Source organism: Hibiscus syriacus, unplaced genomic scaffold, assembly GCF_006381635.1.
Source record: "Hibiscus syriacus cultivar Baekdansim isolate YM2019G1 unplaced genomic scaffold, ASM638163v2 tig00110213_pilon, whole genome shotgun sequence".
Lineage (NCBI taxonomy): Eukaryota > Viridiplantae > Streptophyta > Magnoliopsida > Malvales > Malvaceae > Hibiscus > Hibiscus syriacus.
In genome coordinates, this window is record NW_024062630.1 from 1,262,938 (window position 1) to 1,278,022 (window position 15,085).

General features: G+C 32.5%; 2 protein-coding genes across 4 annotated transcripts; both read left to right on the forward strand.

Moving 5' to 3' along the window:
- Window positions 1–5,463: 5,463 nt before the first annotated feature.
- On the forward strand, window positions 5,464–9,152 carry LOC120113857. Of its 3 annotated transcripts, none has more exons than XM_039134909.1 (2): window positions 5,464–5,841; window positions 6,695–9,152. In XM_039134909.1, the coding sequence occupies exon 2, from the start codon at window positions 6,765–6,767 to the stop codon at window positions 8,982–8,984; it is 2,220 nt and encodes a 739-aa protein (XP_038990840.1). In that variant the 5' UTR covers window positions 5,464–5,841; window positions 6,695–6,764; the 3' UTR covers window positions 8,985–9,152. The 3 variants fall into 3 exon arrangements, with proteins under 3 accessions (XP_038990840.1, XP_038990838.1, XP_038990839.1); XM_039134907.1 differs by having other exon boundaries at window positions 6,681–9,151; XM_039134908.1 differs by lacking the exon at window positions 5,464–5,841 and adding an exon at window positions 6,382–6,398 and having other exon boundaries at window positions 6,681–9,151.
- A 480-nt stretch (window positions 9,153–9,632) lies between these two features.
- On the forward strand, window positions 9,633–10,698 carry LOC120113861 (peptidyl-prolyl cis-trans isomerase CYP19-3-like). The gene is made up of 2 exons (XM_039134914.1): window positions 9,633–9,758; window positions 10,069–10,698. The coding sequence occupies exon 2, from the start codon at window positions 10,078–10,080 to the stop codon at window positions 10,600–10,602; it is 525 nt and encodes a 174-aa protein (XP_038990845.1). The 5' UTR covers window positions 9,633–9,758; window positions 10,069–10,077; the 3' UTR covers window positions 10,603–10,698.
- Window positions 10,699–15,085: the final 4,387 nt, after the last annotated feature.

Sequence of the window (15,085 nt, forward strand, 5' to 3'; positions counted from 1 at the left end):
TTGTAATATTTATTCATCATGCATGTAGAAACAGAGAATAACCCATGATTTTATGTTAGAGAGGGGAACTTCTAAAACTTTAGGAGATAACTTATAAATTCTAGGAGGTGAAAACAAATTATCAATTAAAAATTAAAAAATATAAAATATAAAATATATACTAATTTGAAATTTTCATAGGAGGATTGTCCTCATCTGTTACTCCGGTCCTTCAATGTATAAAAATGTCTACATTATTAATTTATTATACATTTTATTTTTCTTCAAATATTCTTTATTAAGCACTTATTTCAGATACATGATATTATATTCAAACATATTACCATTTGATTCGATTCTCACTCTCATTCATCAATTCCCAACTAATTTTGTCAACAACCAATCATCTTGTTTGAACAAGTAACCAAAAATGGAAATCAAAACAAGAAAAACAAATTGAAGAAAAATAAGAAAGATGAAGCAATAATACAAATGATAATATCGTCTTCCTTTGCTTTCCTGTACGCCTCCATTGAAGGTTTATTGACTTTTTTTTTCCTCAACTGGGATTTTGATTCTCTCCATGAAAAAGATGAACCATATTGTGATTTCCATTGTTGGGTTTTCTTTCATTTTCAATGTTGTTCTTGTTTCGAGCCAACAATCTTTGGCGCCTATTGATTGTGGAGCGAAAGGTGGCGAAGATGAAGATGGATTTCAATATTGTTGGCTTACATCGTTAAGGAGTATTTATTGGCACCTCTGGATTCTGACACTTTGGAAATCACTTTCACACCTTCTGCTAACTATTCCAACACTTTTGCTTTCATCAACGGGATCGAGTCGATCGCGATGCCAAACTTATTCGGGATGATGTATGTTATCGGTTGCAATGACATGGTTTCAGAGAACAATGTCGACGTTTCGGGTGAGAATTCAGAGACGATGTTGGTGGACGATCCATTCCTCCAGGGAAGGACGTTGGTAGCCTTTTGACAAGTTGGTACAATAATGATCCTTGTATTTCTAGTTCATCCGTGGACGTCCTATTAAAGCTGGTACAATAATATCTCGAAATCTAAGCCCAAGAACGATTACGTTGTAGTCGGAGCAACCGACAGAGGTCCAGCGGCTTTCGGGGAGCTTATTTACGACAACAAGAAATCGACTTTTCAAGAAAACCGAGGCTGGAATTTTGTGTCGGAGCAGCTAGGGGACTGCATTGTCTCTACACGGGTGTGAAGAAGGGAGAATTTTTGCTCATAATGAGTATTTAACTTGCAACTTAGAAAGAAACAAAATGTCAATTAAGAAATTTTAACCACTTCTCTAAATTATTGACGGAGTTTATATTTTTTGTATCATATGTTATTTTTTATAATATGTATTTGATTTATATTTGAATATGAATATTAAAATATAATATTTTAAATGTATGAAAACATATATTAAAGTGGTTAGCTTCATGTGTTATGATTATAAGAAAATGTTATCATTATGTGTTTTAGTTTACAACTGTGGTGGTAAACTTTAATTATAATTTGAATATTTTTTAATTTTTAATAAAACTAAATATTCTCTTTTGTTAAAAAAAAAGGTTAAATGTAAAAAGCCAGTGCTCAAATTATACCCAAAGCTAACTTTTGGTGCCAGTGCTCAAAGTTAACTTTTGGTGATTGAAGATTTTTTTTTGTTAAAAATAGATGTCTAACGTTTTCAATGTTACACTTTTAAATGTATGGACGGTAATAGTCGTTAAATTTAATCATTAAATGACATATGTCATGTTTATAAAATTTGATTTTAAAATTTAAAAAAAACTTAAAATGAAATTTTATTTAAAAAATATATATATTTTTTAAAAACCATTATAATTTCAAATCTAATTCCATTTAGGGTGCGTTTGGTTCACGGAATGTAAGATTACTAGTGGGAATAAAAGATTACCAGGGAATAGGATTACTGGGAATGTTGTATTTTGTGTTTGGTTGGTTTAGCAGGAATGTAAGATTACCGTTTTTGGTTAAAGGAATAAAAGATTATTGGAATGTATATTTGACCAAATTGTCCTTATTATATATTTGTATAATATTACAAATTGTAAAATATTTATATATTTTCTTTAAAAAATTAAATTCATAATATTTATATAATTTTTTTTTACAAAATTAAAAATATAAAAAAGGTTTAATGAAAAGGTAAATTTTTTTTAACCCCTGAACTTCATATAAAATTTTAATTATAGATTTTTTTTTGTAAATCTAAAATAATTTAAGGATAAATTTGTAATTTAACATTCGTAGAATTTTTATTATTCAATGACAGAAGAAGGATATTTTTGAAAAAAAATAATAATTTAAGGGCATTTTAGTCCAAAACGCAGGTAATGTTACAATACCTAAGGGAAGGGAGGTAATGACATTCCCAGTAATATACCCAAAAAAATCTACTATTGGTAATAAAATATTACCAGGAATGAGATTCCCGACCAACCAAACATGGAAATATTGTGGTCACCAGTTCCTTCGCCGAACATTAAATTTAAACTCAAATTGACATGACGCGGTAGACCATTAACATTTAGAATTAATAGGGGGTGGGGAGTTTTTGCGTTCACACTACTTAGTTTTTATATGTAGCGAATTTCACTTTTAACGTCGTTGGGGAGGGTGATTTTCAATTGTCGCGAATGACTCGAGGGTTAGGAATTATTATGCGAATGATGGGGGATGGTGTGATTGCTGTGCGAACGGTAGGGTGGTTTCTGTTCCATTTGGCCTTTGACCAATGACACCTATAGTGACGATGGTGATGAGTTGACATCCGCGACGACAATAGTAGAAGAAGCTAGGGTTAAAAGGATTGAAATTTGAGTTCCCCCCTAAAATTTTTAGGTTTTTTATAATTTTAGAAAATATTAAATTTTTTAAATAATAATTTTAAGCATTTTTTAAATAAAATTTTATAAGTATGACATGTATTACTTAACGACTGAATTTAATGATCGTTACAGTCCAAGTGTCTAAAAGTGTAACATCACAAACATTAGTCATATATTTTTAACGAAAATTCTTTAGTTACTTAAAGTTAACTTTGGTTACATTTTAGGTATTTATTTTTACATTAAATGGAAAAAAATATCATCTATAAATACAATTAAACATGTTAATAGAAATAACCTCATACACAGTTGTTGATAGGGTAAAAACTCTAGTTTTCTCTCACGTTTACATAGTCGTTTATTTTTACTTTTTATCTTTCTTGGATTGTCATGACATCAATTTTAGTGTTAGTCATTAGTTGTTGATATTTATATTTTTTTTCTCAGTCTTCTATATTACATTATTATTTTTCCTTTCATTTTTTAGTTTCTCCTTAACTCTGCTTTAATAACAAGTTTTCTTTGCCTTTAAAATATATTTTCCTATCTTTTGACACGTATTTGATCTTTTTTATCGGCTTTTCGACTACTTTCTTTGTTAAATTTTTAAGGGTTAGATTTGACGTATTTTCAACTGATCAAGATAACACTTATTTGTTATCATGCTGATCTTCCATGTTTTACACCCTTGGATTAGGTATACATTTTGCACTTGGAAATAATTTTCTCACAATGCACGATTCTGATTTGTGATTGTCGGTGGTCTTTCAGTAGTTTAATTCTCTGTTATGGTTCACTTACCTATAAAGTAAGATCAGTTTATATCTATATTTTGTTTGAGTGTACTTAGATGAGCTTTTAACCTTTTCCTTATATGATCATTGCAAGTGATCAGTTTATAGTGTCAATAGTTATAAAAAAATATTCTAATTATATGTATAGTTTACGTTTATGATTGTAAACATTAATTATAGTTTTAAATAATTGTTTTTAATAAAATTAACTGCTCCTATTTATATAAAATAAATAAATACACATTTAAACATATGGATAAGAGGAGTGATCATTAATTCATTATACAAGTTAATATTAATTTCTTAATAGAAGATGTTCATGTAAGTTAATGCATTAAGCATACAAATTTGAAAAAATGTAGGCAGCCTTTTAAGGATTATAAGATTCTGATTTAAAATTCAATTCATTTGTTTTTAACAATAAGTATCTGATTACAAGATGGTTCTGTTTCGTGCTATCAATAATATTCGAAGGAGAAGATGAATGACTAAATTAGTAAGAGACCGGCCTATATTTCAGTGAAACGACGATTCTTTATGATCTTTCAGATGTAATTTTATAATAATATAATTTAATATCATAAATTTAAAATTTAAAATTTAACTGTCATCCCATAACAGTATTTTCTTCCTCCAACTTTCTCGCCATACAAAAGACACCAAGAAAATATTATATTTTATAAGTTTAAAATTCGAATTTTAGTACTTACAATCGATTTGTTTATTTCTGAAATCTCATTACAATAACATAAAACTTTTTTTTAAAATTTTTTCATTTTTTTGTAGAAATATATTTAATAAAATAATATATACTCTCACTTCTCAGTGTTCAGATAGTTGATAGAAGTTTCAATAGCTATATTTGACATGAAAGACGAGAATAAATGATTTTCATATAAAAGATTCTCAACTATTTGATAATGAATATTCAAATATTCTCTACACACGTATTGCTCTAACCTAGAACTTTTAAGGATAACAATTATTACTTTAATCACTAACATCGCTTAATTCATACAAGTTTGATACTTCCAGATTAAAACAACCATGCAGAATACTAATGTTTTTTTTTTCTGTTATCAAGTTTGATACAAGCTTGATTCTGGTAGTAGATTGAGCATCGATTTAATTGTTGCTTGCAGTTGCAGCTATGAGCATCAGAAGCGATTATTCAATCGAGTCAGATTAAATTTTTTGAGTTAGTCAACTTGACGAGTATTATTTTATAATTTAGTTTTTATTTAAAATTTTATCGAATCAAATTATTCAAATTTATAAAATTCGAGTCAAGTCGAATTGTTTACATTTCTATTTAAATTTAATTATAAATATTTATTATGTTATTATACTAATTGATTTCAATTTAAAAAACTTTCTTTTTTTATATACAATATATATATATATATATATATATATATATATATATATATATTATGATTTACATATATCATGTAGAGTTAAGAGACTCAACTCGAACTTGAAAACTAATCTATTAATTATAAAATTTTTGAATTATTTAATTTATATTTTATTAGTTCAAACTTCATTTAAAAAAATTGATTCGAATTATGTAAATTCGAATGAAATAATTTAATGTTTTCAAGTTCAATCTAGTTTTATTTACCTAATATTCAGTGCAGTGTTGCCGTAATTGCCCTTTGAGCCCTTTGATTAAAAGAAAAGTTAATTCCAAAAAAGCCCAAACAAAAAGAAAAAAGGGCAACCCAAAGTTCAACATCATTTGACAAAAATACCCTCGATCACTGTTTAAACAAACCCAAAAGTCCAAACACTAGATCCTCGCATCGACACTCACTCCTGTGCCCCTGTAAATTTCCCAATCTCCCCTTTGCCCTTCCCTTCCCTCGTTCCTTTTCTTCCTAATTCCCAATTTTCTCCCGGAAAATTGAAATCCCCTTTCTTACCCTTTTAACAATTATTACCCGCCAAAACAAATCCCCAACGTTCTAAAACTTTCATCTTCATTTCTCTGCAGAACTCCAATCCAATTGTGTTTGCCACCGAAAACCCTAGTTTCTTACTCCATTGTAGGGGGTTTCTCGCTTCAACGCTTTGTTTCTTGTGTTCTGTTGCAATATCCACCTTGTTTTTAGGCTTCTTGAAGCTAATTGTTTGTGTTATTTTATGGGGTTCATTTTATTTTTCAGCTAGGGTATCCAATACCAGGTATTTTGACCTTCGTTTTTGCGGATTTCCTCCTCTTTTTTAATGTTGTAAATTGTAATTGATGGGTGTTCTTTATGTTCGATAATTTAGTGACCCCCTTAATTTTTAGTGTGGATGAAGTGCTTTAAAGTTATTATGACTTTCAAGCAAGCTGCAAGCTGCTTAAAGCTTATTTTTTAGGATTTTTTTGGGCTGGTGTTTATGTTTGATTGATGGGTCCATATTTTATGAAGAATGTATGAAATGGGAACTTATTTCACATAGAAACTGAAGGAGTAGGAAAGTGAAATGTTAGCTATTTGTGTGGATGTGTAGGATGTTGAATTTATTGGTCAAGAAATACTTGACACCAAGCTTAATTGCTTTGTTTAGAATATTAGAGAAGTCTAATTGGTGTTAAGTTTATGTGTTCGTTATGTCCTTTTCCTTAGCATTTGGATTTCCTTGTCATTCATTATGTATATTGATTTGTTTTCTGTGTTGGTTAATGCAGAAGTAGTTGTAGAAACTCAGAACTAAATGTTTTCTGGTTTCACTTCTTATCATCCAAGTGAAAGGTTTGCTGCTTACAGTGGATTGTTCCATATGTTATGCCCGTATTTTCTTTTCATGATTAAGATGATAGTGTTGATAGAACAAAAATGATCTTTTGTCCAAAAAATAAAAAGCAACCTTTGGGGCTGCATTTGAAATATTGCAAGATAGGTTGGATACATTTCTTCCTGTCTTTCTATCTGAATGTTAATAACTTGTCAATGATTAGCCTATTTGTCATGATTTCCCGTTCATATGGTCATTCCTTTTTCTTCTCATTGTGTTTCTGGTATTTCATTTGGCAGGTATGTGTTATCAGTTTGTAAATTTGGGTTGTGTTTTGGGTCTGAGTTAGTTTGTGGTTCCTAGACTGTGGCTTGTTTTATTCAATGGCAAACAATGATCTGATACTCGGACAAAGTCACAGTTTAGCATTGGGGCAGAATCAGACACTGGTGTTAGGCCATAATCATAATTTGGGTCTTACCCATAACCGAGTTTTGGATTTAGGAACTGGCCATGATCATCATTTAGGCTTGGGACAGGCTCATGATAATGACCTAGGTTTAGGGCACTCTCATGACCATGAATTGGATTTAGGACAGAGGCATGATCAAGAAGGGGATGTTGGTCACAGTTACAGGCATGGTAACAACTTAACTACTGATCGAAAACCTGACCACGATGACCGTGAGTTGGCTTTATCAGAGAATAATGATTTGGTTGTTTCTGAAAGCCAAGAGCTCGATGATAATCTGGAATTGGCTGTGGTTGATAACCAAGAGATGGGAATTGATCCTGCCCGAGATTTGCAGCAATCCCAGGTTTTAGTCAGTCTCCCTCCTGTCCTTCAAGTTCGGAATTCTAATCCGAGTTATGAATTGGCAGTTGGGCAGGAGTTCCCTGATGTCAAAAGCTGCCGCAGGGCATTGAGGGATACAGCTATTGCTCTTCACTTTGAAATACAGACCATAAAATCTGACAAGACTCGTTTCACAGCCAAATGTGCGAGTGAGGGATGTCCGTGGCGTATACATGCAGCAAAGCTCCCTGGTGTTCCAACATTCACAATCAGAACCATCCATGAGACCCATACATGTGGAGGACTCTATCATCTCGGCCATCAACAAGCCTCTGTGCAGTGGGTGGCACACTCTGTGGAGCAGCGATTAAGGGAGAATCCTAACTACAAGCCAAAAGAGATATTGGAAGAAATTCATAGGGTTCACGGAATAACCTTATCTTACAAGCAAGCCTGGCGAGGTAAGGAGCGTATCATGGCTGCCATGCGTGGATCTTTTGAGGAAGGGTATCGCTTACTCCCTCAGTATTGTGAACAGATTAAGAGGACAAATCCGGGGAGTATTGCATCTGTTTATGGAAACCCAACAGATAGCTGTTTCCAGCGTCTCTTCATATCATTTCAGGCCTCTATTTATGGTTTTCTAAATGCTTGTCGACCACTTCTCGGGCTAGATAGAACATTTTTGAAAAGTAAATATCTTGGAACTTTGCTTCTTGCTACTGGTTTTGACGGTGACGGTGCTTTGTTTCCTCTGGCATTTGGTGTCGTCAATGAGGAGACTGATGAAAACTGGATGTGGTTTCTCTCTGAACTTCATACTCTGCTTGAAATTTATACAGAAAACATGCCGAGGCTTACAATTTTGTCTGATAGACAGAAGGGCATTGTTGATGGTGTTGAAGCAAATTTTCCTACTGCTTTTCATGGATTTTGCATGCTTCATCTGAGTGAAAGTTTTCGAAAGGAGTTTAATAATACTATGCTTGTCAACCTTCTATGGGATGCTGCTCATGCCCTGACTGTTATTGAATTTGAAGCAAAGATTCTTGAGATTGAAGAGATATCGCAAGATGCTGCGTATTGGATCCGACGAATCCCTCCGCGATTGTGGGCGACAGCTTATTTCGAAGGCACACGGTTTGGGCATCTAACAGCAAACATAGTTGAATCACTGAATTCTTGGCTTTTAGAAGCTTCAGGTCTTCCAATAATTCAGATGATGGAATGCATTAGGAGACAGCTTATGACTTGGTTCAATGAACGGCGAGAGACAAGCATGCAGTGGACATCAATACTTGTGCCTTCTGCTGAAAGATGCGTTGCAGAGGCCCTTGAATGTGCACGCAGTTATCAAGTGCTTCGTGCTAATGAAGCCGAATTTGAAGTTATATCTCAGGAAGGAACAAATATAGTGGACATTCGCAACCGCTGCTGTCTTTGTCGTGGATGGCAGTTGTATGGCTTGCCCTGTGCACACGCTGTGGCTGCACTTCTTTCTTGCAGGCAGAATGTTAATCGATTTACCGAGAGTTGTTTCACTGTTGCAACATACCGGAAGGCATATTCTCAAACTATTCATCCCATTCCGGATAGAAGTCTATGGAAAGAGTTGTCTGACAGTGATCCAAGTGCCAACAAAGCCCTTGAAGTTATCATTCACCCACCCAAATCACTTAAGCCGCCAGGTCGACCACGAAAGAAGCGAGTTCGTGCAGAAGATCGTGGCCGTGCGAAGCGGGTTGTGCATTGCAGCCGTTGTAATCAGACAGGCCATTTTAGAACAACATGTGCAGCGCCCATTTAAGTTGTGATTTTGAGGAAGTTGAGTTTGCTGCATTAGAACTTGGGTCTCTACGAAAGGATTCTTATCTTCCCATCTATCTTTTTTGATAGTTTATTGTTCATTAGATTTGCAAGTCAATGTTTTGCTGTATTTGTGTCAATGTATGTGAATTATGCCTAGTATCAGCTATCCATTTTTCCTATATCAACCCTACCTTCAATAATTATAGAATATTTATCTCTTGATTCAAATCCTTATGAACTACTATTTTCTCCTATGCCATTCATACAGGTATGCCTTTAATGCAGGTGTGTTTATTTTTTGAAAATCATATTTTATCTATTTCCAAATATAATTTTTGAAAATCATATTCATACCTACAAAATAATTAGATCTATTTACAAGTTGAATTATATATTTTATTCAAATTTTATAATTAAATTATTATCAAATATTATATTTTTTATAATTAATTTTGATATTGGTCAAGATGATGTTAAAAAGAAATACTTAATTAGTGATTTTTTAAAAATAATTTGTAATATTCAAATATTATGAGATTGTAATTGAGAACCAAATAAAGAAGATGAGGAGAACCTAATTTGTAAAACTCTAGTGGGCTGTAAATGTAGCGTATAGGCCAATCTGTAAACCCTAAAAATCCAATATCTCAGTTAAAACCCTAAAAATTTGTCCATCCATTTCTATATAAGTTCACCTAAAACCCCCAATCGCTGCCATCTCCATTATCAAGCGTCTGCAAGCTCCAACTCTCATCATCTCTCCCAAAGGTATATCATTTCTTCATTACTGCATGATCTTGTTATGTTTACATTAGCACACATCGAAGGCTTGCAGGTGATTATTTTACTGAAAACCTGTGAGCTCAATAGTTGTGCAATATCATGAGTATCACCCCCTTCAAAAATTTCTCCTTTTGATAAAATACCCATTGTTTATCTTGAGGTTTAAATGGTTGATGATTACATTTTCTTATTTACGTCCATTTTTTCAGATGCAGAGGCTGACGTTCTTTTGTATAAAATGTTTGAATTTGAAGAGAGTACTGAACATTTTGATTATTGTCCACAGGTGTGTTACCTAGGTTAACATAATGTCAAACCCCAAAGTTTTCTTTGATATTTTGATTGGAAAAGCAAAAGCTGGTCGAATTGTTATGGAGCTATTTGCTGATGTTGTACCTAAAACTGCTGAAAATTTCCGTGCCCTCTGTACTGGGGAGAAAGGTATTGGAATGTCTGGGAAGCCGTTGCACTATAAAGGCTCGGCATTTCATCGGATCATCCCGAGCTTCATGTGTCAAGGTGGAGATTTCACAAGGGGGAATGGCACTGGTGGGGAGTCTATCTATGGCATGAAATTTGCAGATGAGAACTTCAAGCTTAAACACACTGGACCTGGTTGTTTGTCAATGGCAAATGCTGGTGCAAACACAAATGGTTCTCAGTTCTTTATATGCAATGAGAAGACCCCGTGGCTGGACGGGAAACACGTCGTCTTTGGTAAAGTAGTGGATGGTTATAGTATTGTCAAGGAAATGGAAAAAATAGGCTCAGATAGTGGGAGGACTTCACAACCTGTTGTGATCGAAGACTGTGGTCAGCTAAAAGAGAATTAGGCAGAAGCCTGTACTTTGTTTTTTTTTTCACTCAAGTACTGCTCTAGAATGATTACATAAATAGTTAATGGATAACACAATTTGTAATTTGTTTAAGTTGGAAAATTTTAACATTTTGATGATCCAGGCTTTTCATCCCTTTTCGGTGATCCAGTCCCGAGTGGAAGACTTGAAATACTGAAGAGAAACATCGAAATATCGATCCAACACCGAAATAAGTTCCACAGATTCATACGCTAAGAGATTTTGAGATATAACTGCCATATAAGGGAACTCTGCATTGCTTGAAATGTTTCTTCCCAACTAATTTAATCTTTCGGAGGATGAAAATGATGGAATGCATACTAAAATATTAGATCGGATATCAAACACGGTTAACAGAAAGGATGATACAATACTTGTAGTTAATCAATTTATGCATTACATGATATGAAACAAACAAGGAACTGCTTCCTGCCAACATTGCAGCTAAGTATAACATTATATTTCATTCGCTAAAAAAACGAAGCCATCATTTGGCAGCGGATAGAATGTTACAGAAATCTAGCTACAGGGGCATTGATGGCCTGCAGTAATAGCTCTATTTGCTATCAGGATTAAAACAAAACCACCCGAGCTTTCGAGTTTGGATTCTTTTGATCAAAATAAGTAATTAAAGTTATCCTTTCGATCAAAATAAATATTTAAAATATTTTTTATCTAACATATACTTAAAGTATTTAATTTTTTCATACCTAAATTATTTTTTAATTAATGTCATTTGCTAACTTTTCAGAACTTAGATAAAAATATTGAATACTTTAGGTAACTATTTTGATAAAAAAAGATAATTTCAAATACTTTTTTTGACAAAAAAATATTTTAGATACTTAAATGAAATGAACATTATATTTTAATATTTATTTATGATATAAACCAAACAATAATGTTAACTAAATTAACATATCAAAAATAATAATGGAGAATTAAATAATCATTATTTCAAATATATTAAAGGTGTATGTACTATTTAATATTTAAAATTTAGTTCTTATATTTTAATTTTTCCATATTGATCCTTGTACATTATTTAGTTCTTTATTAATATCTATTGAATTTTACTGTTAACGATTGACCTAACAATTAAACTTAAAGGTTAAATGTATTTATTTTATTTAAAAGTAGTGATGCAATACTCATACAAAGGCTTATTACAACAAACAAACAATCCCAATATTTGAAACACACTGACATACAGTAAAATCAAAGCAAACAGAGTTTGGAACATTGTTGTAGGAGGAACAATCATGGGCTGCACACGTAATCAGTCGGGGTTTCCCGCCCACAGTGGTTGAGTAGGAGGCTCAACGAAATCGGAACGTCGAGTTTAATAACGTCCAACGCATTAGCTCTGATCGCCGTGCAAAGACATACGGAAGCTTCGAGATCAACCAACCCTCGGATCAGACTACAACATTGATCGGACGGTACGTTACCAACTTCGAGATCCAACAAGCCACCCAATACATTAAGACACACACCCAGATTAAGGGGATTACAAGTACCCGCCTGTCTATCTCCGGGACGGATAACGACGGGATTGCGGGATGATGCTGAGGTTGAAGAGCCGTGTGCATTGTCATCGGAGTTTCCTCCTATTCCATTCAATAAACCGTCGAGAAGTCCTCCGACTCCGTCGACGGAGTATCGGAAGAAGTTACTGAAAGAAAGAAAAGGAGGTTGAAGGAGAGAAATAGAAGAGGCGATGGTTTAAACAGTGAAGCCATTTTCTCGATACAAGAGTTTATGAAACGTAATTAAAGAATGACTGATGTGTGGATGAAGGTGGATGAAGGGTTTTTATAGAAGAAATGAGGTTTAAAAGTAGGACAATGCGGGTCACGAAGTGGTATATATTAATGTGAAGCAAGTTGATGGCTGGATATTGTTTGATAGAAAACAAAAACAGAAGAATCGTCCACGTTGATATGACAAATCCAATTGCCAATTTCTTGATTTCATATGCAAACAACCTACTAAGAAATTTGAAATTTAAGATTTCATTTTTGAGTTTAATTGAATTTTATTTTTAAATTTTAAATATTATTTTCATGATCAATTTTAAATTCAAATTATTCATGTTCCATTTTAAATCAAAACTTTTAAAAAATTATATTTGACTTACCCGATAACTCGAGCTCAACAGATTATCACAGAGACAAGTTCCTTTTTTTAATCAAATATGAGTAATGTTGAACTATGTTTTGATATAACAATTTAAGGCAAAATGGTTTTTGGACTTGAATTGAATTTATAAAATGTTTTTGGACTTAATTGAATTTATTCAAAGTTTTAAAAAGTTTCAAAAATAATTCAAAGTCCATTAAATTCGGATTTGAGCCAAAATGCTAAAGTGTGTCAAAGTGCATCCATGCACCCCTGCAGTGCATCCATGCACCTGCACTAGTGCATCAATGCACCATGTAGTGCATCCATGCACTCAAACACCGAATGCAATTAGAACATCGATGCATCCTTCTGTGCATCGATACATCAAGGTTGTGCATCGATGCATCCTGCTGTGCATCCATGCACGAAGGCTGCAACGGCTAGTAACGACTAGTTTATTTGAATTTAATGAAGGGGTATCGATGCACCATGATAGTGCACCGATGCACCATGTTATTAGCAACCTTTTTGAGTAGAAAAATCATCCCCAAACGGCTCCAAAACATCCCCAACGACTATAAACAACATCAAACACATTCCAAACTATAAATACAAGCTAAGGACACTTGAAGAATAGAGAGAACAACCATCCAAGCAATCAAACACAAGAGAAGAGTGTTTCAATCTTATTTCATCTTTCTCTTGTAAATATTTTGTTCTTGTGAGCTCAATCTTGTAAAAATTTACCTTAGAGAGGTTTTATTATTTACTTATTTTATCCTTTTGTAAAGGGGAAAGGTTCTAGCTTATCTCGTGTAAAAACTAAGGAAATGTTCTAGTTTAACCCGGAAAAACTAGGGAGTTTGTAAGGTTACTCTTTGTCCTCAAAAGAAAGAACAAATTAGTGAATTTGTTGGAAAATCCTTGATGATGAGCTAAGGTAGTGGACGTAGACTTTGGTTGAGAAAGTCGAATCACTATAAATCGCTGTGCAATTCTCTATCTTTCAATCTCCTTACTCCCTAAACTCAAAACCGTTCCGACCCCTCTTTACAAATCGTTCCGGTTATCGATTCGAGCTTCCAAAAATCCCAACAAGTAACCTACGATTATAAACATCTTGTTTACATCCAAATTTGCGCCTATATGAAAATGGCTGCTGAAATTTTTTTTTTGTCTATTAAATAATAATTTAATTAATATTATTATTATTATATTTAAAAAATTACAAATTTAAGTGCATTTGAATACAATTAATTTTTTTATGTAAATAAAAGTTGCATTGCTTAAAAAGTGACAACAAATCTCTTGAACACTAAAGTTATTTGATTCGTATTATATTTTTTTCTTTGATTGCACTAAAATGCAATTATTTTTTTATTTAGAGTGAGGAACTATACGTATTTCTAAGTATTGTAATTTGTATAATATATATATATATATCCGATGATTTTGCGTGCATATCACTTTCTTTCCTTCTTTTAATGAAAATCTCTTTCTTTGATTAGTTGAAAACTAATGCCAGAAAATGTAATCACAATATACCATAAAAGTAAGGGTAAAATATATAAATATTGATTTGGTGAGTCTATCGATAATTAAAAGTTAAAAAATGGTTCATCGACTACAGGAAGTTGCTTTACTGAGTCATTGACTATTAGAAGTTACATAATGATCACTTGATTATTCAATATGTTCCAAACTTGTACTTTTACGTTAAAAATATTAACGATAATTTGCGATGGATGTTAATCTGCTGACTGATATATGATAAAAGTTGATCTCATAATCTCAAACGACTATCATATCTCATTCAACATGTTAACGTCTAGCTTAAACAGATGCTAATTTTTTAACAAAAAATGACGACTTTGGGACATAATGAATAGTTAGGTGACAATTTTGTAACTTTTTAATAGTTGATTGACTCAATAAACAAACTCTCTATAGTCGAAGAACCATTTTATAATTTTTAATAATTGAGGAACTCAACAAAGTAATATCCTATAGTCATGGGACCATTACGTACTTTACCATAAAAATAATATAAATTTTTTATATTTTTATATTCTTTTACAACTTTTCATATTTTCACGATCTTTATCATTTTTATAAAATTTAATAGCATAATGATAAAATGATCTCTAATATTTATACAAACGGTCACTTTGACATATTTTTTTTAAAAGTATTTTACTTTCCAACATTTTAAATTTTGGTTAAAATATTTCATGTTAAAAGGAAATCGTTAATTGACTAACGATCAACACACATTGCTAATGTGTCATTTTCATATATGTTTAATTGCTGACGTGACACATAACACATCTTCAAT